Source organism: Chironomus tepperi, unplaced genomic scaffold (assembly GCF_022539635.2).
Source record: "Chironomus tepperi strain 1889 unplaced genomic scaffold, CSIRO-AGI_Ctep_v1 contig_467, whole genome shotgun sequence".
In the NCBI taxonomy this organism is placed as follows: domain Eukaryota; kingdom Metazoa; phylum Arthropoda; class Insecta; order Diptera; family Chironomidae; genus Chironomus; species Chironomus tepperi.
Window position 1 is genome coordinate 590,789 of NW_027226589.1, and position 25,833 is coordinate 616,621.

General features: G+C 26.9%; 2 protein-coding genes across 2 annotated transcripts in view; both read left to right on the top strand.

The window, feature by feature from the left end:
- Positions 1-6,869: 6,869 nt before the first annotated feature.
- LOC139099388 (uncharacterized) lies at positions 6,870-8,529 on the top strand. Its single transcript, XM_070651831.1, has 4 exons — positions 6,870-7,053; positions 7,527-7,675; positions 7,766-7,851; positions 8,059-8,529. The coding sequence occupies exons 1-4, from the start codon at positions 6,971-6,973 to the stop codon at positions 8,284-8,286; spliced, it is 546 nt and encodes a 181-aa protein (XP_070507932.1). The 5' UTR covers positions 6,870-6,970; the 3' UTR covers positions 8,287-8,529.
- A 16,219-nt stretch (positions 8,530-24,748) lies between these two features.
- LOC139099293 (ephrin-B1-like) overlaps positions 24,749-25,833 on the top strand; it is a 145,050-nt gene continuing 143,965 nt past the window's right edge. The window contains exon 1 of the mRNA XM_070651716.1: positions 24,749-25,043. Within this exon, the coding sequence (XP_070507817.1) occupies positions 24,844-25,043 (200 nt within the window). The 5' untranslated portion in view covers positions 24,749-24,843. The remainder of the gene's footprint in view (positions 25,044-25,833) is intronic.

The window sequence follows — 25,833 nt, forward strand, 5'->3', positions numbered from 1 at the left end:
TTGTTAATGAACTTTGGCACCAAAGAATCAGCTCTTTCAATTATTATAGAGTTTCTTCTATTTGGATCTGGATTTTATGCTATTGTTATCTCCATTTTAATCTACAGCATTCAATTAAGATTAAAGATTATTAACAAAATTCTGGAGCTTTCTGGCATAAATAATATATCGACCATGTCGTTGCTGCATATTGACTTATGTGAACTTATCACAAAACTCGAAAATATGTCCTCATTTCAAATCTCATCGTTGATTGGAATGAACATTATGAATGCAACATTTATTTTCTTTGAAGTTTACGATTTATTGACTCAAAAAATCAGCATTTTTATCAGAATTTTCTTCTGCTTTTGTGGAGCTACCTTTACTTTTTTTATTACAATTCACATCATAATAATTATTATAGTTGCTACTTCAACGACAAACGAAGGACAAAACACTCTTCAAATTATTCATAATCAAATTTATAAAAAATCAAATGCTGGACACAAAAGTTTCAAAAAATATCAGTTATTTCTTATGCAACTTGATCATTTTAATGTGGATGTTTCATGTGGATTTTTCAAACTTGATTGGAGAGTTTTTATGATGGTGAGTTCAACCGATTATAAGTTCAATTGCAGAGTCGTAGCCAAAAATAAGTAATAGTTTGAAAACGAATAATTTAAATCTGGACATTTTGAGGTTTTGTCGGGACACAGCAGCAAGTGAAAAGTACTGGAGCGTCCCGACAAAAATAAAGCTGCCATCTAGTCCTAGTTTTACACCAGCTTCAAACCAATACCAAATGGACAACTTAACTAATAACTAGACTTACGATTGACTAATGACATATTATATAATATTTTATTTTTTATAAAGTAAACTAAACAACTATTTTTATTTGTTTTAGTTTTTTAGCTCGGCTCTTTCGTACCTAGTCATATTGATTCAATTTAAGTTGAAGATGGAAACTGAAATAAAACAAAAATAATTTGTCCTTTGCTCCAATTAAATGAACATTCAATAAATTACGAAGGCAAAGAAAAAGAACAATAACATCACATTTAATAAATTAAAAATGTCAACTAAACTCACATCAACTTCAAATGTTACTAATTAATGTGTCGATAATTACATCCGGAATTGTGAATTGACGGTTACATGTTTATAATATTATATACCAGTTATTAGTCTAGTTCAAGAGGTTAGTAATGTTTTTGCATTCTTGGTTTAAATTCTTTGCAAGTAACAACTATAAGCAAATCAAGTCTAGTAATAATCGCTCAATCATATTTTTAATAATACTCCATGTAAATTTAAATTTACTTACAAGAGCATTGTTGTTACATTTGAATTATTGCGATTCTGAGATGTACTAGGACATTTTATGACTAATATTTGTTTAACGAGCGAGGATGCTCCAAATCCTTCCACTCAACCTACAGTAATAATGTGATCAGAACCACTCTTTTGATGACATTACTGTATGAAACCCACAAAGGTAGTTTCTAACCTTTTAAAAAATTTATTTTTATATTTTTAATAACAAAACTCGTTCTTTATTAAACTCTGATTTATATAAATGTATAAAAAAATCTATCCATACTTTGTGTGTTATAATTTTTAGCAATCAACAAAACCCCTACAAAGTTTTTCCTCAAAATTTAGACTTTTTAGCATGTACTGGGTACAGTACTGGGTAGAGGACTTGGTGGAGGACTTGGTAGAGTACCAACTTGTGGATTGGAAGATGATGGCAACACTGATGATGACGATTCAATAAAAGTATCTGAGCCAGCATAAGCCATACTGGTCAATTGAATGATGAAAATAATGAAAATTGCAAAGAATTTGGTGAAATTCATTTTTAAAGTTTTTTTTTAATATTTTTTGAACTGATCACTTTGAATTGACGAAAGTTGATTGATAATTTATGTGGAATTCGGTGAGGTTTTTATACAAAAATTCAGAAATCACAATTAAAGAATTTTTTCAAAGGAATTCCACGAGCATGTCGTTAAGTAAACGACAAAATCGTGCAACTTGGATCAAAAAATGTATCATGAGGTATCGATAAAAAATAAAGTATTTTAAATTTTTTATTAGTATATTTTGTGGGCAAATAATAATAATAAAAAATTGGGAAAAATTAAACAAAAAAATTAAGTTTTCGCTCACCGAATGAACAAAAAAACATTCGTTAAGATCCAGTCACGTTTTTTTAATATTTTTTCGTCATCTTAACAACGTCCTTGAGATCATTTTAAATTGCTCCTGACTAACTATAGAAACATATATCAAAGATCAATTTTAAGCTGTACCTTGTATACTTATCTTTTAACATTTAAGAAACTAACTTGTGTGGAAGCTTGTAGAATTCATTGGTCCAAAATAATATTAACTATCATTACCAAGAAGAAAGCTGGAAAGCTGTTGATGGAGGAAGTTTTTGCAAGCTTTCAGTAGCCAATGTTTAATTAAAAACTCAGAGATTCGTAATTACTAATAATGCAAAAATTAAAGTTTAGATTGGTGGAAAATTGAATAAATCATATGTTACTTCATCTGACTAGAATTATGCTACTTAAATGATTTGGTTCTATTTCTATGATTGAAAAGGATCTAAAGTTAAGATTGAAGACTAGAATAAAATAAAATTGAAAAAAAAGTAAGATTTTTATTATAAATAAAAAATCTTTAAAAAGATAATAAAAGTATCCAAGCTAAAATCTAAGATAATTTCTTAATATACATAGAGTTTCTATAAAGTGTCACATAAGCTTATCATTATTAAATTAGAGCAGTAGAACATGGTCTCAAGGACAATAGTAAGTTAATGGCAAAATATCAAAAAAACGTGACTGGACCTTAACGACTGTTTTTAATCCATTTTGATAGCAAAAATTTAATTTTTTTGTTTGATTTTTTCCTTGAGTTTCTTTTATTATTATTTGTACTCAACATGAAACTAAAAAAAAGTTTAAAGCAATAAAAATTTTTTATCGATATTTCATGATGTTAATTGTCATTATTCAAATTTTACGATTTTATCGTTTGCTTAATGATTAATTGTAAATTCTGACTTTTTTTTATGAAAACTTCACCTAATTCCAAACAAATCTTTAATCAACTTTCGTCAAGTCAAAGTGATCAGTTCAAAAAATAAAAAATAATAGTGGATTTTTCAATTTTTTGTAATTTTTATTATTTTTATCTTTTATGGATAAGTATGGCTAATGCCAGCTCAATTTAAATCATCATTAGAAATTCCATCGTCTCCCAATTTAATTATGAGAATAACAACATTGTTTCTGAATTATACGACTTTTTTCCAGTAAAATCATACTTGATAATTCTTACTTAATTTGAGTCGCTTTTCAAGTAACATAAAAAAGTAATATTGTAGACAAAAGAAGAAATTAAAAAAGAAGAATTTTTTTTCCACACACCATATATTAAATTCTATCCTGACTTTTTAGCGCATTTTCCTAATAGGAAAAGAAATTTGATAACTTTTTTTCGCATACTTTTTTAATTATTTTTCATACTTTTTTGAAAGTTCATAATGCTTTATTATAGGTTCAAGTCTAGGTCTGAGCGAATTTAAATTTTTTACATTTTTTTCTTTGATAATTTTTTGTTTTTTTAATCATGAATATTAATGTTTTGATTTTGTACAGGGAAAATGCGCTACCTTCGGTCACGAGTGACCATGTCGATACTAGTTTTAATTGTGCTTTTTAGGATGTCCGAGATAGTCCCATACTTTAGAAACAAAGTGTATTTAATATTCACATTCCGGTAAAATTGTTGGTTAAAATTAATTGAAACTATTTGTAAAAATGAATAAATTAACTTGACATTTAACATTTATTAATTACTTTATAATAACACTTCAAAATAAAATTAATTTAATCATGAAATATCTTCAATATTTTAATGTCATCGGTAGCAATTAATTTAACAAAACAATAAGTTTCAGGAACTTAATCGATATGGACGAGTTAGTAAATTGCTTCCGACCAATTGCTAGAATTTCCGGATATTTTGGATTTCTTCCATTTGATTTGCATCCTCAAAAAGGAACTGTAGAATCATCTAAAATCAAAATAGGATTTTCAGCGGTTTTAGCGATTACATACGGCTATTTTATTTATTTGAGAGCTTTACACATCGACGAGTATCGACAGCAAGGATCATTTTTATCAAAAATCACATTGTTGATCTCATATTTTATGACTGAAATTCTATATATTGTCACAGTAGTGGTCAACTTTTTGAGCCGAAAAGTTTTTGCAAATTATTTAAAAACTTTGTGGAAATTTGATGTAAAGGTAAGATCAAGCGAAAGGTTTTGGAATCTAAGTGAAATGTTTTGAAAAAAATAAAATTCAATGAAAATAAATTTGAGTTTTTCAAGAATTTTATAAATGCTTAAAAGATGCCAAAAAAAAATTGATTTTAAATTGTTTTTAAAGATAAGTTTAAAAATTATTTTTAACATTTAAACTTGATTTTAAAATTTGAAAAACAATTTTTGAGTCTTTACAAAGCCGAGTGCGCTTAAAAATTCATATTAATTTACTTGAAAGTTTATTTTTAGGCAAAAAACTTCAACATTTTCCAAAACTATCAAAAGTTTAAAATTCATGGAATAGCTGCAATGACAACAACTATCATAACATTTATTATTCTCGTATTTGTTCCTTATATTGTCCTTGGAGTAACACAAAATTTGGAAATTGAAGAGTTTTTAGGTGGCACAATCGCACATTTCTTTTGGGCTGGATCAGCAATATACATGGTAGACCATTGCTTAATTTTATTAGCAATTCAAAACAGACTTTATACATTGAATCAAATATTAGAATCGAATATAAGCAAGTCAACAATAATGACAATGTCAATGCTACATATTAAATTGTGTGAATTAGTCACAGACAACAACAGAATTTCATCATTCCAAATAGCTTCCACAATTGCTGTCAATCTTATGAATGCCTCTTTCATTTTATTTGAATTTTATGAACTTATAGTATATGAAGATCAAAATTTCTTTAAAATCCTATTTTGTTTAGGTGCCGTAATATATTTCTTATACTTCACATTCTGCGTAATATTAATTTTAATTGTATCGACATTTACAATGAATGAAGATTTAAGAACAAAAAGTATTATTCACAAACAGATTTGTAGGACAAAAATGTCACATGATTTGAAAATATCGAAAAGAATTCAATTGTTTTTGATGCAATTAAGTCACTTTAACGTAAATTTTTCTTGTGGATTTTTCAACCTTGATTGGAAAGTATTAATGATGGTGAGTATACAAGTCGATTAATTTTAATATATTTTGGAGGTAGCAATGAGCGATTGTCCTATTGAAAGAACGATGATGTATTAATATAATTTTATTAATATATTATTATTACTTTATATTGTAAATAAAGGAACTAAAACCGTTTTATTTTTCAGATGCTTGGATCTGTAACTTCATACTTAATAATAATGATACAATTTGGACAATTATTGAGGTCAAAAAATGTTTAAAAATTTCCATTGTCGATGTAATTTGTAACTTCGCTTTAATGCTGTCCAATTTTCCTCAGTTGAATGCTGAACCCACCTTTTCATCAATGCAGGCTGGAACATAATCACAGATGCCTAACATGAATAATCTTAAAATATTTCGAAAATAGATTGGTCATACAAAATAAAAATTTTTTTTGTTAAAAATTCAATAAAAAACTACAAAAGGAGTCGTTCTTATCGAGTCTAAAAACCAATTCATACAATAAATTTTTAAATATATATATATACAGCTTTGTGAAATTCAAACTTTTAACTGTTTTGCAAATTTCAAAATTTTCTCGTAGAAAGTTGTTTACATTTTGTACTAAATCAAAAATTCATTAATTAAAGTATTTAGACAATGTTCTAAGATTTTTAATTTATCGTCGTCGTAATTGAGCAAATGCAAAAAACTAGAGCTCTAAACGATGTCTGGTTGCTGAGATCTCGAGTTCAGTTGAACGACCGAGCAATCGAACTTTGTATCTTATTAAGATAGCTTTTTGAAAAAGATTCAATAATGTGCTAAAAATGAATTTATGAATGAACACAGTAAAAAGACAGGTTTTTCGTGTTTAAAAAGGATAAATTACTTTATTATTTTATTGCTGTTAGGGAGCTTAAATGTCGAATATTTTAAAAAAAAACTACAGCGCATTTTTCCTGCAAATAATCATAACATTACAATTAAAATACAAAGAAAAGAATACAATTCTGTCATAAAAAAACACAAAATATCAAAATATTAGTAATACTTTACACTCTTACCAATACGCCACCAGAACAAATAAATTTATATTATTAAAAGTTTCAATGCTTAATATATATAAAAACATATAACTTATTTACAATTATTGTAATAACTATTAAGAAATAATCTTAAATTTCTTTGGAATATTATAAGCTTTATTATAATAAGCTTTAGCATTAGCTTTATTATTAAGCTTTTTTATAATTTAATAATAAACAATTATTAACAACATAATTTTACCGATATAGGTAATAAATTTAATAAGGTAATAAATTATAATTTTAAAAAAAGTTGAAAATTTTGAGACTTGAACTCATTCGGGCCGGAAAGAATTTAAAAAAAGTCGTCTTTTTTTAGGCTACGTAAAAAATACGCATGTAAAACGTAAGGGAATTTCTATATAGACTAAAACACATAATATAAGCAAAATATACAAAACTCATTTTTGCTGTTGCGCATCGCAAGATGATTTTTTTTTGCTATTCTCTCTTGAGAGTAAAATTGGAAAAAAAGTATATATTTAGAGAAGAGAAAAGAAAGAGAACACAAAATATTGTTGGCTTATTCAGTTTGTAAGTTTATTTTGTTTTGCACACTTGAATTTTTACAAATTTTTATAAATATTACTGAAAGTTAAAGAACTTTGAATTTTAGATATTACAGAAAATGTCTGAAGCTAAAAAATTATTCCTAACTGATAAGTGCTGTTGCATATTTTCACTTGAAACTGGAGGCTACCTAATAGGATGGTAAGATTTGTGGTGTTTATTACCAGCTTTTACTTTTTATACGTAAACACATATTCCGATAATTTTTAGTGTGTGCGTAGTTATGCACACTTTTAAATAAAAATCATATTACACGCAAGGCTTATACACTCAATATATTTCACAATATTTCATAATATTTAAAAAAATTATTTCAAAAATTTTCTGAGTCATAATTTAATAAAAAAAAAAACTTATCTTTAGCTGTCCTTCATCATATTAGTTTTTGGAGTAATGAAAAGTCAAATTCACCAGATTTCTTGCTCAAACCTAAAATCACTGCTTAGCCTGCACTTAAAAAAACCAATCTAAAAACTGTTTGTCGTTTTGTATGAAAAAATATAAAACAATTTATTTGAAATTTATAAAAATATAAAAATTATTAAAAATCTGAAGATGTTTTAAAAATAACAGTTTCTAAACTAGATTTTAGAATAATATGTTTTTCTTAACAGTCTTGGATCTTTCATCGGCTGTATTATGATCAGTTATTACTCCAGCTTAATAACTTCCTATTGGGATGCATCATGTAAAACTTTAGAAAATGAGACATTTTTTACGAGATTTTTCTCACTTTTTGACAACTGTGATACAGCAAAAGCAGGTAAATATATCAAATTTGAAAGATTTCATTATTTATCAAAATTTGCTTATTTAAATTTTAATTAATAATAAAATTTTGTTATTTTTTTAGTGTCGATGACATACTTGGCCATATATATTGTTATTTTTCTGATTGATCTTATCGTTACTGTCGTATTCATGATTGGAATCAAAAAGGTTAATAATGTTTAAACTTCTTATAAAATATGATCATTCACTTTTTTTTTAGTAAAATCAGACTTTTATTTAGAATATAAGAATTTTAAAAAAGGATGATCATTACATTTTATACCTTTTTTATGAATTTTTAATAACTTCTGGATCATTTTAATAGAGACGTAAAAAAATTCAAGAAAAAATAATCAAAATTACTTTTATTTTTAGCGCTGCCATAAACTCATCTTTCCAGTAATCATCGGTGACATAATTTCAATAATAATCTTTTTTATCAAGCAGATAATTATTTTCAGTCGTGCTTCATTTGCCATGGCATTTGGATTTGGTGCACTTTACATTTATTTCTTAATCATTACGACTTCATTATACTTTAAATTTAAGGACGAACGAAAGGAAAATCCACAATATTCTCCAGCAAAAGCAGCATCTGCTTAAGAGACTTATAACCATTTTGGAAAAGATACTCGAATAATAAAAATTTCACCATATAATTATCTCGTTACAAAAAATACAAAAAGCTTTGAGACCATATGTGCATTTATAATATTAAATATAATAGCAGTTAAGTGTTTTTGTGGAGTAATAATCAACGCAGTTTTTTAAAATTTTGATATGGCTTCTAAAAGATCGCCATTTTGTAAATGTTTTCTTGTGAAATATATTGAAATAAAATCCTGAGAAAATTAAGAAATAAATTTTTTTAAAAAAATAAATTGCTTTTGAACATTTAATTTTTCATGATTTGAATCTTTTTATCTCGACATATTTAAACTATTCATGATGCAGATCACGCTTCATGGGAATATTCACACCATTCAAAAGAAAGATCATCAATCAAATCAATGTGGTAAATAACGATTGAGAATAGAAGTAAAATTTTTTGAGGACATATTTACAGTTTTAGTGGAAGAAAATGAAAAGTGTATAAAATAATATATTTTGATACTAAACTTGCAATGAACGATGAAAATATGAGGCGCTCACTGGATTGCATTTTTGACATTAAAAAAAGAGTGAATTGATCTCTAGTCTCATACATTATTGACTTGTTTTCCTAATTTTGAAAATTAATGAAAACATGTTGCTTATTTCCTTTACGGCTAAAATGTATACCTTGGAATTACTATATAAGTTTTATTAAAATTAAATCTAGATTAAACAATAATAAATGAACAATTATTGTTTTTTTGGATACAATTTAATTGAATTACAACAGGAACGTAGCCAGAAAGTTTTTTTAAGGTACTAATTTTATACATTTTTGTGAGTTTGTAGAACTTCTTCTCAGATTATATTGCAAATGTAATGTAATGTGAAAATTAAGCAAATTTTGATTTTTTCATGTACGTTAAACTTCTTCTTTGGTTAACTAGACATACTGTACATATGCTGTTGAAGTTGGTTTTGGTGAAAAACCCCCTAGATATACTCCTGAATAAAGTAATTGGATATTTGAAGTGTCATCAGGCATAAACTTTACTGATCGTATTTAGTTTATAAAGTTCAATTTTCATGGAACTTCATAAATTTTTTGCACCATTTTTTAAAATTTTAATTTTTTTTGGTTATTTACCGTTTAATATACGGAAAAATGGGCATGTAGTAATATCAAAATCAGCATGTTTTTATTCTTTTTTGTTCTTAATTTTATTAGATTATTTTATTTATTTAAGAATTATTCATTTGGATGAATATCGACTTGAAGGATCATTCTTATCAAAAATATCATTTCTTTGCGGAACACTTATGTCGAGAATATTCACTATGGTATCAATTATTTCAAATATATTTCAAAAAACAAGATTAGAAAACGTTATAAAATTGATGTGGATTTTCGATAATGAGGTAAACTCCTGAGAAATCTGACACTATTAAATATTGATTTAAATTGTTTTACTACAAAATATAGATCAAAAATTTCAACATAACTATGGATTACAGCATGGCCAGAAAATTATCATTTATCATAATATCAACCATAGGCTTATCTTTTATATCATTTTTATCACTTCCCTGGGTTTTTTCAACGTTTGTTTTCAAGATGGAAATAGAAGAATTCTTAAGCGGATTGTTGTTGAACATTTTCTGGTGCGGAATGTATCTTTACATAGCAATTTGTTTCATTATTCTCGCAACCATCTGGATGAGGCATGCATTTATTAACCAAATTGCTAAGAGAAATCTAACAGAATTTGAAATTATTCTTGCTTCAAGGATTTATGTTAAAATATTTGAAATTTCTTCAAATTCAAGCAAAATTTTTGCATTCCAAATGGCTTTATTAATTGGAATTACTGTGATTAATGCAACATTTGGATTATTTGAACTTTATACATTATCAAAAGAAGAATTAAACTTTGAGCAGACTTACTATTGTATTTGTGCAACAATTATAAATGGATGTTTTACAGTTGCGACATCTTTAATGATTGCAACATCAAGTTTAACGATGAAGGAAGGAAGAAAATTGTCTAAAATTCTCCATAACAGAATTTGTAAAGGAATCAATGTGCTGAGTGTTAAAGCTATGAGAAGATATCATTTATTATTTCTGCAAATTGAACATTTTCCAACTGATATATCATGTGGATTGATTGTCATTGATTGGAAAGTTTTAATGAAGGTAGGTTGGACTTCTCAATACCATTACGTAATTAATATTCTCTTGCAAAACAAATTAATTTTCAAAATCACAACATTTTTTAGATTTAATCTAATTTTAAAATTTCTAGTTTAGTATTTCAGTACAATTTACTCATATTTGATCATCTTAATCCAATTTGAGTTACTCATGCGGTCTAAACAAAACATGAACTAACATGAAAATTACGCTTTTTATTCCATTTTAATTGGCTGACTGGCTGGATGAGGCGCATTACGATTTAAAATATAATATAATGTTTGATTGTGAATTTAGAACTACAATAAATTTACCCATTGTATTGAATCTTACAGTAACTTGCATTAAAGACGAAGAAAAGAGTTAATAATACTAAAAATATATTCATATGTTAATCAAATAATGATCTCTGGGCAAAAACGCACTTAAGTCCTTGAATAAGTCTATCATTCTTCTAAGACTTTTATCATTTAACGTAATTAATATTTGATTACATAAATTAAATTAATAGTAATTGATACTTTGGTTACAATTACATAGATGTTATCATGAAAAATTAAATAAAATTTAATTCAATTCAATAGGTTGTTTTTTTATATTTTGCTAGTTTTAGTGACAGTTTAGTTTAAGAAATGCAACATTGAAGAAAGGAGTTTCAATTTTTTTATTCTGAAGGAAATTTTGAAGTTCAAATTTAATAAAAATGGACGAAATTGTTGAAGCATTTTTGCCATTTTTAAGAGTTTCAAATTTTTTTGGTTTTCTGCCTTTTAATTTGCAATCAAATGGAATCCACAAAATATCCTATTTTAACATAATTTATTCAATATTTTTCCTCATGATAGTGTCATATTCTGTATACTTAAGAATCATACATCTCGGTGAATATCGACTGGAAGGATCATTGCTGTCAAAAATTGCATTTTTATGTGCAATCATCATGTCAATTGTTTTTATTTTTATAACATTCCTTATGAATATTATTTACAAAAATGTTTTGGATTCTCTAATAATTACCATTTGGCAGTTTGATGAAAAGGTTTGTGTACAAATGACAAAAAGATTTTGAATTCAACACTGGTCTAGTTCAATAATCTAGGCATTTTGCATTACTTTATTTACAATTTGAGATTTTTTCCATTCTTTTAAATTTTAGATCAAAATTTTTAATTTCCATCAAGATTACCGGAAATTAAGGAAATACTCAGTTTTAACATTATCAATAGTGATTATTATTTACATTGGATTTTTTACAATTCCCTGGTTGATAGCAACGCAAATCTTCAAAATGGAACTAGAAGAATTTTTGAGTGGCTTTCTCGCAAGTGTAATTTGGTGCGGATTTTACGTTTACTTGACAATCTGTTGCATTTTATTACTAGCAATTCAAAACAGATTTGCTAATTTGAATAAGATCATTGAAAAAAATCCGACAAGATCAGTGGTTTTATTAATTTCTAAACTGCATTTGGTTTTATCAGAGCTGGTTTCCAAAAGTAGCAAATTATTTTCATTCCAAATGACATTGATGCTTGGAATGACTGTTGTTAATTCAACATTTGGTTTTTTTGAAGTTTACACACTCTCGAGAGAAGCTTTAAGTTTTGAAAAGACATACTATTGCATCTGTGCTGGAGGAATAAATTTATGTTTCTTAGTTGAAATAACCGTCATGTTAGGAACATCAAACTATATTATGAAAGAAAGCAGAAGAACTCTTAATGTTTTGCATGTTGGAATATTCAGAGACTTAAAGCTCAAAAAAATTAAAACGATGAGAAAAGTTCAAATTTTACTTTTACAAGTTCAACATTTTGATGCTAAAATATCATGTGGATTATTCAAACTTGACTGGAAGGCATTGATTATGGTGAGCATCAAATAAATAATTAAAGATAAAATATAATTTTTGGTTTTTAGGCTTTGAATGCAATATTTTCATACTCTGTTATACTTGTCCAATTCGAATCGATGATGAGAAAAAGACGATATGATTTAAATGAATAGTCAATATTAAGTGTAATGTAAAAAAAGGAATTGCAAAAGATAAAAATGTATCCAAAAAGCACATCAATAATCAAGAATTCATTAATAAAATTTAAATTATGCTGTATAAGCCTGTGGCTTGATCTCTTAAAATAGAATTTGTATTCTTAAAAAACGTAAATAAAAATATAACTTTTTTTTTTTTTTAATATTCAATGCTATTTTATAAGCGTTGTAAATATACTGTCAACACGATGTTGTTTTTGTATACAAAATAAACTTAATTGAAGTATTTATGAGTTGATTTGAAATTTATAAAAAACTTGATGTCGTAATAGCTTTATGGAACTGAGCTAATGCAAAAAAACCAGAGCTTTAAATAATGTCTTGTTGCTGAGTTCTCGCATCCAGTAGAACAACCGAGGATTATGTCTTATAAAGTAAATTGAATTTGATTTTACTAAAAAAAACTAGTAAATTAGAGGCTTCATTCGTGCTTAAATTAACAGAATATTTTCAAAAAAATAATGTGTTTTGTTTTAATGTGGGTTAAAAAAATTTAGTTTTCACGTTACATAGTTTCCTATCCGATAATTACTTTTATTAAATTTACTCAATTACTATTATTCAGTCATTAAGTTATAACAAAATGGACGAGTTACATCAATGCTTTATTCCGATCGTGAAAATTTTAAATTGTTTTGGATTTTTTCCATATAATATTGAGCCTAATGGGAGTCTGAAAGTCTCAAAGTTTCTGCTTAGCTATGTAGTGATATTATTTAGTGTTTTAGATTGTCTTATTTACTTGCAATTCACACATATGGACGAGTTCATTCAACAAGGTTCATTTTTAGCTCAAATATCATTTCTCTTAATTGCTATTTTGACGGAATTTTTTATATTTATTATACACATTGTGAATTATATAAATCGAGATGTCGTTGGATTATTTGTAAGGATTCTATTGGAGTTTGATGAAGCTGTAAGTTAACATGATTGTAAACAGTAGTGGAATCTGCCAGTTTTTCTGCAAAAGACACTTTCTTTATAAAGATTTTATCTACAGATAAATAAAAAAGTCTTCTCCCAGATTGTGACAAATTCTGTGGAAGAATCTGCTGTCTATGTCTTCAGCAGACATCTTCCATTTTAACACTGATTATAAATTGTAATTTTTAAGAATCATTTTAATATTTAAAATTTTGAGTATGTAAGATGATTAAGAGCAATAATTTAAATTTGAAATATTAAAGATTAATTAACTTTTTATACATTTCTTTTAACAGATCAAAAAATTTGGATTAACAATAAACTACAGAAAAAGTAGAAAATTTACAATAATTATTCTGGCTTTCACAATGATAGCATATTTAGTAGTAATATTTTCATTTTGGATTACTGATGCAATTATAACTGACATGAAATTGGAAGAAATTTTGATTGGTTTATTTTTAAATCTATGTTGGTGCGGAACTACAATTTATATTGTTTGTTGCTGTCTCATTCTGTTTACAATTCGGGTAAGGCTTTCAATGATCAACAGGATCTCAGGAAATCTTTTATCATCAACTAAAATGAAAGCAGTTTCAAAACTTCACATGAAACTTTGTGAATTAACTTCAAAAAATAGCAAAATATTTTCATTTCAAATGGCAATCATTACAACAATTTCAATAACAAATGCAACTCTTTGTTTTTTTGAGCTTTACGTGGTAATTAAGGAACATGCAGAAGGGATTCAGCTATTTTTCAACATTATGACCATGATATCGTGTGTTTTCTTCGGTTTATTAGTTGGTTTAATTATGGGAATTTCAAGCAGTGTCACAAGTGAGGGTGAAAAGACATTGTTTGTTCTTCACGAGGGAATTTTTAAATCATTCAAAAAGTATGACAAGAAAAGATTTCAAAAGAATCAGATTTTCTTACTGCAGTTACAACATTTTAATGTGATTATTTCATGTGGATTTTATAGATTAGATTGGAAAGTTATGATGATGGTAAGTTAAAAAACTTGAAGATTTCAATTAATTACCTAACAATATTTTTTTTATAGTTTTTAGGTTCCACATTTTCTTATTTAGGAGTGTTGATACAATTTGAATCACTGATGAAGTCAAAAATTAATTAAGGAAACCCTTTTGGAAGTACATCCACAGTGGAATGACTTATTTAGTTTGGTTTGCACCATAATGAAGAATTAATTTCAGGCATTTGTGATACTGTTTAATTATCAAGAACTTGAATAAGAGAATTGTTATCTATGTTTTTATAATAAACAGAATAAGTTAACCTAATATATAGTCAATCTAATAATTGCTTTCTTGCAGCCTATACGATTCAATTGAAATGTCCAGTCTTTTGAGTCTAGAATGCAGTAAATTCAAGCCAGCAGATTTCTGTCAACCTTTACTTTTAAATAACTCAATAAATACTACTAAAAGTTTCACATCTATTTTCTCAATAACCCCTATCTACAGAGTACGTTTCATAAATATTGAATATCATTAGCTAATGCTTTCTTAATGCAAAGGTAATTACTTTTAAAATTATCAATTAATTAATTATCAATAGTAATTAATAATTAAGTATGTATCTAATGAACATTGTTTAAAATTTATGGCGAATTAAGACTCTTTTATTTTTCATTCGTTTGTAGTTTTTCAGATTCATATAAAGCTTTCAAGTTTCGAAAGATGCAAAATTTACTTAAAAGTTTCCGGCCACTTTTAGAAATTTTAAAATACTTTGGGTATTTACCATTTATTTTACAGTATGATGGAAGTTTAAAGATTTCAATTTCAAAAACTACATATTCAGTGATTTTATGGCTACTTTTAAATTATTTCATGTACTTAAGAATCATACATTTCGATGAATACCAAATGAAAGGCTCATTTGTCTCAAAAGTGTCATTTACATTTGCAATTTTCAGTACCAGCTTATTTCTCATGATGACTGTTATTTTAAACATGCTAAGTCGTAAAATTTTTGAAGTCTTTTTGAATGGAATGTTGAATTTTGACAATGAGGTAAGTGTAGTGAAGATATTTGTATAATTTCCTAGAGTGAATCAAACTGCAATTAATCGTTCATTTTTCTAGACGAGATTTGTGAATTTGACATTTTTTTCAGGCCAAAAAATTCAATTATTTTCGAGATTACCTTCGAGCAAGAAAATTTTCAAAAATCTTAATCACAACATCAATCACAGGCTTTATCACATTTGTAACCTGTATGTTTCTAATTGGTGCAAAACTCACAAATATGAAAACTGAAGAATTTTTGAGCGGACTGCTCATTAATTTCAATTGGTGCGGTGCCTCTGTCTATATCTTATTTTGTTCGATTGCTGTATTTACAATTAAAGTACGATATGCAGTTATTAATAAAATTTTACAACAAAATTTGGAAGAATCAGTTGTAATTAAAATGTCGGAGCTTCATATGAAATTATGTCAATTGATGTCAAATAATAGTAAAATGTTTTCATTTCAAATGGTTTTGTTGACTGGAATTTGTCTTTTGAACACAACATTTAGCTTATTTGAACTTTACATGACTGCTAAAGAGCACAACGATATGAAAAAAGTTTTCTATAGCATTGCTGTCACAATCACAACACTGTACTTTACATTCGGAATATTTTTTATTGTAACAATCTGTAATTTGACAATGAATGAAGGAGAACAGACAATAAAGTATATTCATGATGGAATCTTTTTAACATCTGCAAAGTATAACAGAAAAGTTATGAAAAGAATTCAAATTTGTTTACTGCAACTTCAACATTTCAATGCAAATATTTCATGTGGTTTGTTTAGAATTGATTGGAAAGTGATAATGATGGTAGGTTACTACAGATTTCAACTGAAACATTGAATTTTAACAGATTTTATTTTTTTTATTTCTCAGTATTTAAGTTCAACGATGTCTTATCTTATAATTCTGATCCAGTTTGAATCGTTAATGAGAACTAAATAAACTTAAAAACAAACTAATATCGATTTGAAATGTTCGTTCATTAATATTGGTATTTTGTTGAACTATTTCAGCTTTTAAATAAATTTTGTATGTTTTAAAAAATAAAAATAGATAAAAGTATTAAAGATAGTAAAAAATATTATTTTTCTCCAAAGTTTCGTTTGTAAATAGAACATGAAGTAGAAATTAATAAAAAAATATCACAAATTAGGCAGTAAATATGAAATTTGATGTGCAAAAATATTTCGAAGCCTCCACAATTCATTGACTAGTTTACATAACTAAACAATATCATATTATTGAGAAGTAAAAACACAATCAATACTAAAGCCTGAATTCATGGCTTTTTGAGAAATAACAAAATTTATGATATTATGACAATTTTCTGATTTATTTCATAATTTTTTGGATAGTTGCAACAATTTTCTCAGTCCTTTGTACGTTAATATACAATTGTGACTTACATGTCTGATGAATCAATTCCTATGTATGAGGTATGCTTTTTCGCTATCGGGATCGGGATCGGGATTTCCCAGGAAACTGTAAAACAATGAAAAAACATGTTGTTGTTGTAAATGAAAATGAAAAATGTAAATAATAGTATTTATGCGTTGATTTGAAACTTTTAGATGCCCGGCAACATACTTACTCAATGGAACTGAGCCATTAAAAAAAACTAGAGCGCTATACGATGTCTAGATAAAAAGTTTTTAGGTGGAGTCTAGCAAACGACCAAAAATTGTGTCTTATTAAGCTACCTTTTTGAAAAAAAAATTCAAAAATGCGCTAAAAAGAATAAGCTTTACAAAAAATTTCAACTTTTAACACAAATGCCCTTAATTATTGCTAAGGACAATTATATTTGCTATTTCTCTCATTGTTAAACAATCAACCAACCCCATAATTGATTAAAATGTAACATGATCTGCTAATCCAATAAAAAGAAAATAAATGTTCAATTTTCATTCAATTCATCAGAAATCATTCAGTCATCATGAAGTCTTCAAACGTATTCACATCTTTGTCACCATTTTACAAAATTCTTAGCTGCATTGGAGCATTACTGTTCACAATTGACTCAAAAGTTCTATCCATACACACTACCAAATGGAATTATGTAGCCATCATATTTATTGTTACAACAAATTTACTTTTGTCCTGTAATTACTGGAATTTCAATATTTTTTTTGCACAGAGAAATCAGGTTGCAAAAAATAGTGAACCTTTCCTGATTTTTATTGATCATGTGATTTGTTTATTCACAATTTACTGGATTTATCGGAATCGACATGGATTTTTTAAAATTTTAAAAACATTGAATCAAATTGATGAGATTTTTTTGGATAATGGAATTGAAATTGATCATAGAGGATACAGGAAAAAGACATTAATAGTTTCTATGTTCTGTTTTGCTTATGCTGCAGCTACAAGTTTATTCACATCATATTTTTTTGGATTTTTTGAAAATCTCCAAAATTGTGTGCTTTTAATATTTTCTATTTGGATCTATTGGCTATCATTAAGCTTTCAATTGCACTTTTTATTCATCATATGTGCAATTTCAAAGAGACACAGGCTTATAATTCTTTGGATTCAAAAATATCCCTTATGTGTAAAGAAAATTTCGAGAATTCATCTTCAAATTGTAGAAGTTATTAAACTTTTCAACTCAATTTTTAGCCACTTAATGATGTTGTACTTGGCTAGTCTTTTCAGTTGGAATTGCTTTGGAATTTTTACATTTACAATGATGAAAAAGTCTACTAAAATTGAATGCGTTTCTGCAGTTGCGTTAATCACAAATCTGATGTTTCTGACATTTATATTTATTTTTAACATACATCAATGTGAAAAAATTTCAGAAACGAAAGAGGTGATGATTGAGAGTCTTTACAATATAAAGAGCAAAATCTTCAAAACAGGAGGTGAAAATAATGAGGAAATTACAAGTTTGATTAATCAAATAATGCACATCAACATTCGAGTTCAGTGCAAGTTTTTTGATTTAAATTGGAGATTCTTATTTCAAGTAAGTCCTTAACGATAATTTACTAAAGAAAATCGTAGCATGTTTTCTAGGGCACCGCTTTGTCACCGTATGAATGGCAAGAAAAGTGATAGAGCTCTAAGTTGATTCTTTCGAGCTGAAAGCTGCAGCAATCTTATTTTTGATTTCTAAAAGAGCCAATAATAGTATTCAAATTATCATCAGGATAAACCAAGCCACATCATTATGTCATTCCGATCTATCATGTTTTGGAGAATGATCTATGGCTATACTTAAGCATCATATTAGTATATTTTTCTCCTGATTGTCATTCATACGGCTGCCTCAGTTAATTTTTAAATGCCATTTAAATCCAGAAATAATTGTTATTCATTTTAAGTCCAAAAATTCTATTTTTATATTAATCTTTTCTTTTAGTTCCTTGCTGCAAGTATAATGTATTTTTTTATACTTATACAATATGAGGATTATTTGAGCACCAAGAATTACAACAGTACCATGGAAATTTATGTTAAATAAACTTGACAGATTTTAGAAATCATTAAATATCAATTTTGAAACATTTTTACTCTGTTATTTCAATATATTAAAAAATCTACTTAAAATATTAATTTATTTTATTATAAATTTTAAATTTTTAATTAGATTATATTTTAATTACATAAATTGTACCTATTTAGAAATGTAAAGTTACATGCAATAAATTAAGGGGCCGTTCACTTATTACGTTCTGCGTAATTTTCGTTTCGCTCACCCTCGTTACAAAATGTTCATGTAAATTTTTTTTTTGTTTAGACTGTTACAAATTCGTAGATCCCCTCCCCCCTCAAAAGCGAACATAATAAATGAACCCAATTGACGACAGTCACGGGTGCTACAAATTTGTCCTTTTCAGTGCGTTTTCTATAATTGTATTATTTTGTTAAAAGTTCGTTTGATTTTTTTTTATGAACTTTATTACCATTTTGGTATTCATATAATATGAACTCTAAAAAGTTCAAATGAGACCAAATAATGCCAAACTTAGAAATGTTCCGATTTTTCCAAAAAGTGTCCAGATATTTTGCGAAAATCCTCTGCTGATCGTAAGACAGATATATATAGATTCATCATATATATATGAATTTTACGATATTCAAAAATTTCAAAGAAATTTAAAAAATTTACGAAAATTTACAGCAAAATGAAACTTCATTGAAGTTGTATATATTTCATAATTAAGTATATTTTGATCAGTGGATTATCAGTGGAGAATTCAGTATGAGGGCGTTGTACTGTGGAATAACTGCTATAATTTTTTTAAACTATTTCTGCACGATATTTGTTATTTCAAATATTTCAAAAACTAAATATCCTAGTAAAATTGCAGTTCAGTAATAACATATGTAGTACAAAAAGTAAATTTTACGAAAGTATCAGTCCCTTGAACACAACAAAACAAATTAAATGCTCAAAAATACAGACTGGTTCACGGTATCATTAAAATTAAATGATGTTATCCATTTAAATGTCATTTTCATCATAATAGTATTCTTAATGATATTAATAATATATTTTAAACAAAAACCATTGCATTTATATTGTCACGCGATCATCAAGTGAGAGTCAGCGAATGAAATTCATAAAGATATGAAGTAAATGAGGGAAGCATGTAAAACAAAAGAGTCGAAACGGAACAAATTTTTTTCAAACAAAAAAAACATTTTATAAGAATATTAATTTTTATTTTAAGCAAACGAACTGTGAAACTGATCAATTTTGATTATTTTTATTCCTTGGTTTAATTAAAAATCAACTTCATTTAAAAATCAAATTAAAAATCTGTTATCGAAAAAAATGAGAATTGATTCTTCTAAATCATTTTTAAAATCAAAGAGAACAAAAAAATTTTTCAGCAACATTTTCTCAGTTTTTGATCCTTTAAGTCTCATTCTCACTTGCTATAATTTTATTCCTGCCATTCTCTCTAAACGATTCTTCAATTCCAATTGGAAACTTGTTTGTAATCTTGTATCACTTCTCATGTCACACAACACAATTCCAAATGTCACAGACTTTCCAATGTCTCATCACAACATCCTCTCACACTGCATTCCTCTCTCATTGTTTATATCGCACAGAGAAATTTTCTCTCACTACTCTCAGCAAAGAATAAAATTTATTTTAATTTAGTTTGCGTTCGGTATTTGATGTATTGAGACATCGCCATCGCTCGAAATAATTTTCTCACATGCGACGACGGAAGAGTTTTTTCTCGGATAGTTCTAATTTTGATAGAAGTGAAAATTGCAAGGAAAATTCTACTTAAAGTAGATTTCATTCCTAATAATGTAAATGCAAAGTTTTGTAGCATTAAAATTGTGAAATTGGATTACAAAAAGTGAAGAATTTGAAAATTAAAAGATAAAAAGGATTTTAAAAATTTTAAACTTAGTTTTATATATTTTTTTTTAAAAATGAATTATTGAATTAAATTCAAAAATAACTTAAACTTTACCATAATCGGAATCTGGTGCCACAAATACCGTACACCGAGTGAAATCGATTTTTATCGCTTGAAACATTTAATTCTTAATTAAGCTATCAAAATAATATGAAATATTTGTTGATACTATCTGAGACTTTAGTAGTCGATACAAACTTTAAAAGAAAATTTATAATAGAATTAACAGAATTGATGTTTAAATTGGTGAAAGAAAATTGAAAATTGGATTCAAAGTTGATGTTGAAATAGAAATTATCGAAAAATATACCAAAATTTAAAAACGTGCAAAAGAAATTCATCATCTCATCAAAATTTTTGTTCTTTATCATCCCAAATCAGTAAAATTCAGCAAAAAAAAAAACAAATCCACTTCATTAAAATCATTAAAAAGGGATTTAAATAAATTTATAAAAAATTAAAAACAATTTTTCACTGTCGATACCGACCCTATTCCAAGTATCCCTCACATGTATGATTGTATAACAATTAAATTAAATTTATATACAAATATATGTGCGATTTGATAGCAGAAACATATGTACAATACTCAAACTGAATAAAGGGTCTCGTTGATTTAATTTTTATCCCCTTGCGGTGCTCGAATGGTCGACATTGCTATTAAAAACACTCGAAAGCCCTTCAAAGAATAATTTTCGGTTCTCTTTGTGTTTAAAAATCGTTAAGAAACGCCAGGATCGGCAATAAATTATCAACAAGAAAAGGTTCCGAGTGCTTGAAATTAATTCGCATTTAGAAAACAAAACAAAGGAATTTTTTGTGGTTACTTTGGATTGAAATTTTGTGAAAAACTGCAAAATGTATATGAAAAGTAAAAAAAAAATTTGAATAAATTTTAAATTACTAGAAACTGTGAAACAATAAAAAAAAACTGCAGTAAAAAAAGTTTAATGATTGTGTCATAAAAAAATCAGCAAGAGAACATTTGGAAGTGAAAAAGACGAAGGTGAAGTGGCAAATTTAAGTAAATAAAAAAGAAGGGAATTAAGTGAAGTGACAGAAAAGATGAAAAAAGGTTTTTGTGTAGCTCAGAATAAAGGGTCTTAAAAGAGATTTTTAAAAAGAATTTAAAGGATTTTGTTGGAAGATAAATAGAATTTAAAGGATATAATAAAAACAGAAAGGTTCATAAAAAGTGGATTTTAACATTTTTTTGTGCAAAAGTTTAAGAAATGAAAATTTGAAAATTGAACAAAAATATAAAATTGTTTAAAAGTTGAAAGAATATTAAAAAAGTTCACAAAATCAGAGAAACAATTAAAACTATCAACAAAATTAAAGAAAAAGTTAAAATAAATCAAAAACACAATTTTGAAAAAGTCAACAAATTTTTTCAAACTTCAATGAACAACAAGTCAAATAAATCAGCTGATTTACTCAACACGCTTCATTGCAATCATTGTGTGCATTTGTGTACTATTTGAACATTGTTTATTTGCCGTACTACTGTGTGTATTGTAAAATATCATAAAAAAAACTGTTATTGAAGAAAAATAAGTGACATGAGATAAATTCGTAAAAATCGCATAATTGGAGATTTATTTATCAAGTTTTCTGAATAGCTCTACACAAATTTGATTAAATTCATCACAAAACTTGGAAATGTCACACAATATTTGAAAAAAATTCATTTAAAACTAAAAAAAAAAGTGAAACCGAAAGTCAGAATTTAAAAAAATTCCCGTACCCACTCAATAAATATGCCTGTTTTACAACCAATATTTTTTCAACATTAAAGTCTCAAAATTAAAGTAATAAAATAAGCAGCACGGAGAACGGCCAAGTTGATTCTACAAGCCACAAGCTGCTATAAACATAGAAAAATAGTGAAATAATTTATGTTATTTGCCATCATAAAAGCGTGAAAATAAGAAAAAAGAGGCAACAAAAAAACAAGACGTAAATATTTACGGAAGAATTTAAATAAAAACGGAAGAATTAATTTTTTTTCTGATCAATCCAAAAATAGAACTCAAATCAATAAATCCGACAATTAAAAGTGTTAAGTTTAGCCGTCTGAGCAAGAATTAATTTGTTATACAATAACGAGTCGTGTGAATCAACCCACAAGAAATAAATTACATTAGATAGTCAGTTGTGCAGTTAAATTCATCAAAAAGTCACATCGTGAAGAAAATTAACAGCACAAAAAAAATTCTAACGTGTTTCCATAATCAGACGTAAATGATTCGACATTTATGGACATAGAGGCATAGAAACGAGCGAGAGAATCATAAAAATAAAAATTAATTAAGTGCCGTGCCGGTTGATAAAATAGAAACACAGAAAAAAATTTGTCGAGCGTATAAGAAAAAAGGGAAATAAAAAGTAACAAAGAAGTGTCATTTCGGATGAATTGGATCAAATGAGCTTAATTCGTTAGATAAATAACACATAGAAAAATTTTTATTCTCATACGACTTTTGTTAAATTGAAGGGAATTAAGACGATGACGAGAATTTTGAGAAGTATCAAGCGCAGACACACAAGCGAGGCTTAGACAAATAGTGAAGAATTAAGACATTGTTTGGTGTATTCAACTTAAAATCATTCAAAATTGAGATTAGTTTAATTCGGTTCCATTTTTGGAAAACTTACTAAAGTGAATTAACTACAATATCTGATACTTTAGAATAAAATTTCATCAACCTCACTACAACTGAGATTAAAAAAACCAAAATTAAAGTCACTAAAAACAAAAATTTTGTTGCTGCATTTCCGCACGAGCAGCAAACATTTCAACTATAAAGTATCACATTCAAAAAGAGATTATAATTGTATTGAAATAAATATCCCGAAAAATATCACAAATCGAAAGAGAAAAGCATAGACGGAGTCGGAGCCTAATAACATCAGGCATCAAACATTGAGAAGCAAGCATAGAGCATAGATACAGTATAGATTATTCTCTCGACAAAAGAGCCATAAAATCATCCACATTTAGAATATCTTTTCATTCACGCACACATCTACATGCAAATATGCATTGAAATATACTGGCAACGAAGAGATATTATTTATTCAAACATTTCATTTCATTCTCACTGAATTAAGAGTGTAAATAGAAAGCCAATTAAATTTTATGCTTGGATAAGAGAAGATTATTTATCTTATATTAGCTAATAGACATTAAGTCTCCCCGCATCAATAGAATATTAAGTCTATATGTTTGCAAATATAGTTAAATGTGCCATTTGTGTATTAATTTAAGTCATTTTTAATTTCATCATTCGAGAAAAAAATCAACAGCTAGTCGTAAAAGACTCGAAGTCTGAGAAGCTAAACAATTTTTGGATTAAATAATTTAAATTTATCTTTGTGTGAAAAAGGTGAAACATTGAGATTATCATTACGTTAATATCAACGAGACAATTAGGAAGCACAGAATTTGATTATGTAAGAAACTTTTCTGTGTACATAACAGAAATTCAGCACAAAAATTATCATCAAAAAAGTGTATAAGCAAAGCAGAATCCATAAAAAATTAGTCAGCATAAGAAACAAAACAATAAAAAAAGTAACAAAGTGAACAAAATATTCCACAAGATTCATAAAAGACAGGAAGAAACAGTTTAAAATAATTAAAAAGAAACTACACAAATTGTTAAGGAGCATCTCGTGTTCTGTTAATAAAAAGAAAGTTATATTTTTTCGGCTATAATAATCAACATAAGCTGAATGTTCAATCGTAATTCATAATTAATTTTAATTGAGTGTCGGTCGTAAAAGAATTAAGCATTATTAAAAAAATACATAGTAATTGTTAGTGTAAGAAAATTTCTGGAATATATTAAAGAATTTTTTGAGTGTATTTAAGCATAACTAGTAATTATAAAAATTCTAAATTTGCATCACAATTAAAAATATTCAATAATTAAGTGTAAAAAAATGAAAATCACAAGTGAAAATATCAAGATGATGAATCGCCGCGAGCGATCAGCATCAGCATCAGCAAACTACAAATGGAGGCATCGTCGTGTGCCATTATTAATGGTCACAATAATTATTGTTATCGAATTATCTCTATTAACAAATGTGGCGCATTGTCTACAGTCCTTTGTGATTTATTGGAATACCACTAACCCAATGTGAGTAATTTTTATCAATTTTAAATATTTCATTTATTTTCCGAGCTAAACATAATTTTCATTATTTCAAGGGTTATATAATTTTTTAAAAACCTTAATACGAGTCATTAAAGTTAAAATTTTTAGATTTCGAAATTCTAAAAAAGCGAAATAAAGGTTCAAAAAAATTAATTTTTTTTTCAAATCTTGTATGAAAAATAATAAAATTTCAACAATAGTGTCTGACCATTTTTACTATCCAAATTAGTCTGCCGATCGGGAACACAATATAAATTGTATCAGATAATTTGATAATTTAAATGGAATTTTCGAATTTCTCAAATAACAAATGAGATTTTCAGTGGATTAAAATGTTTATTATTTATTTAATGCTTTTTTAACGGCTTTTTCTATTGTTTTAAAGCAAAAAAGTTAAAAAATTATTGACTACGGTCCTGCAGCAGATCCTTCAATACTAACTTCTTAAATCCTTTAATAAATTAGAACAATAATGCAAACTTATTATTTACCTTTCCATCTTATATAAGACATGCAAAAATTTATATATATTTATTTTGCCCACGCTTTCTGCGGATTTGTTACCTAAACGTATTAATTATTCTTACCTGAGCAAACAACTCTCATGAAACCATTTTGTTGTCATAGAAATATTCACAACTTTCTTATCAACCAACTATCTCTGAAGATATCAAATTTTCAACTTAGAAACCTTCGTATCCACACTAATTAAGTTAAAAATCAATTAATTTCATGATGCGATGCTTTCTTTCCCATCGTCTTTCCATTAATC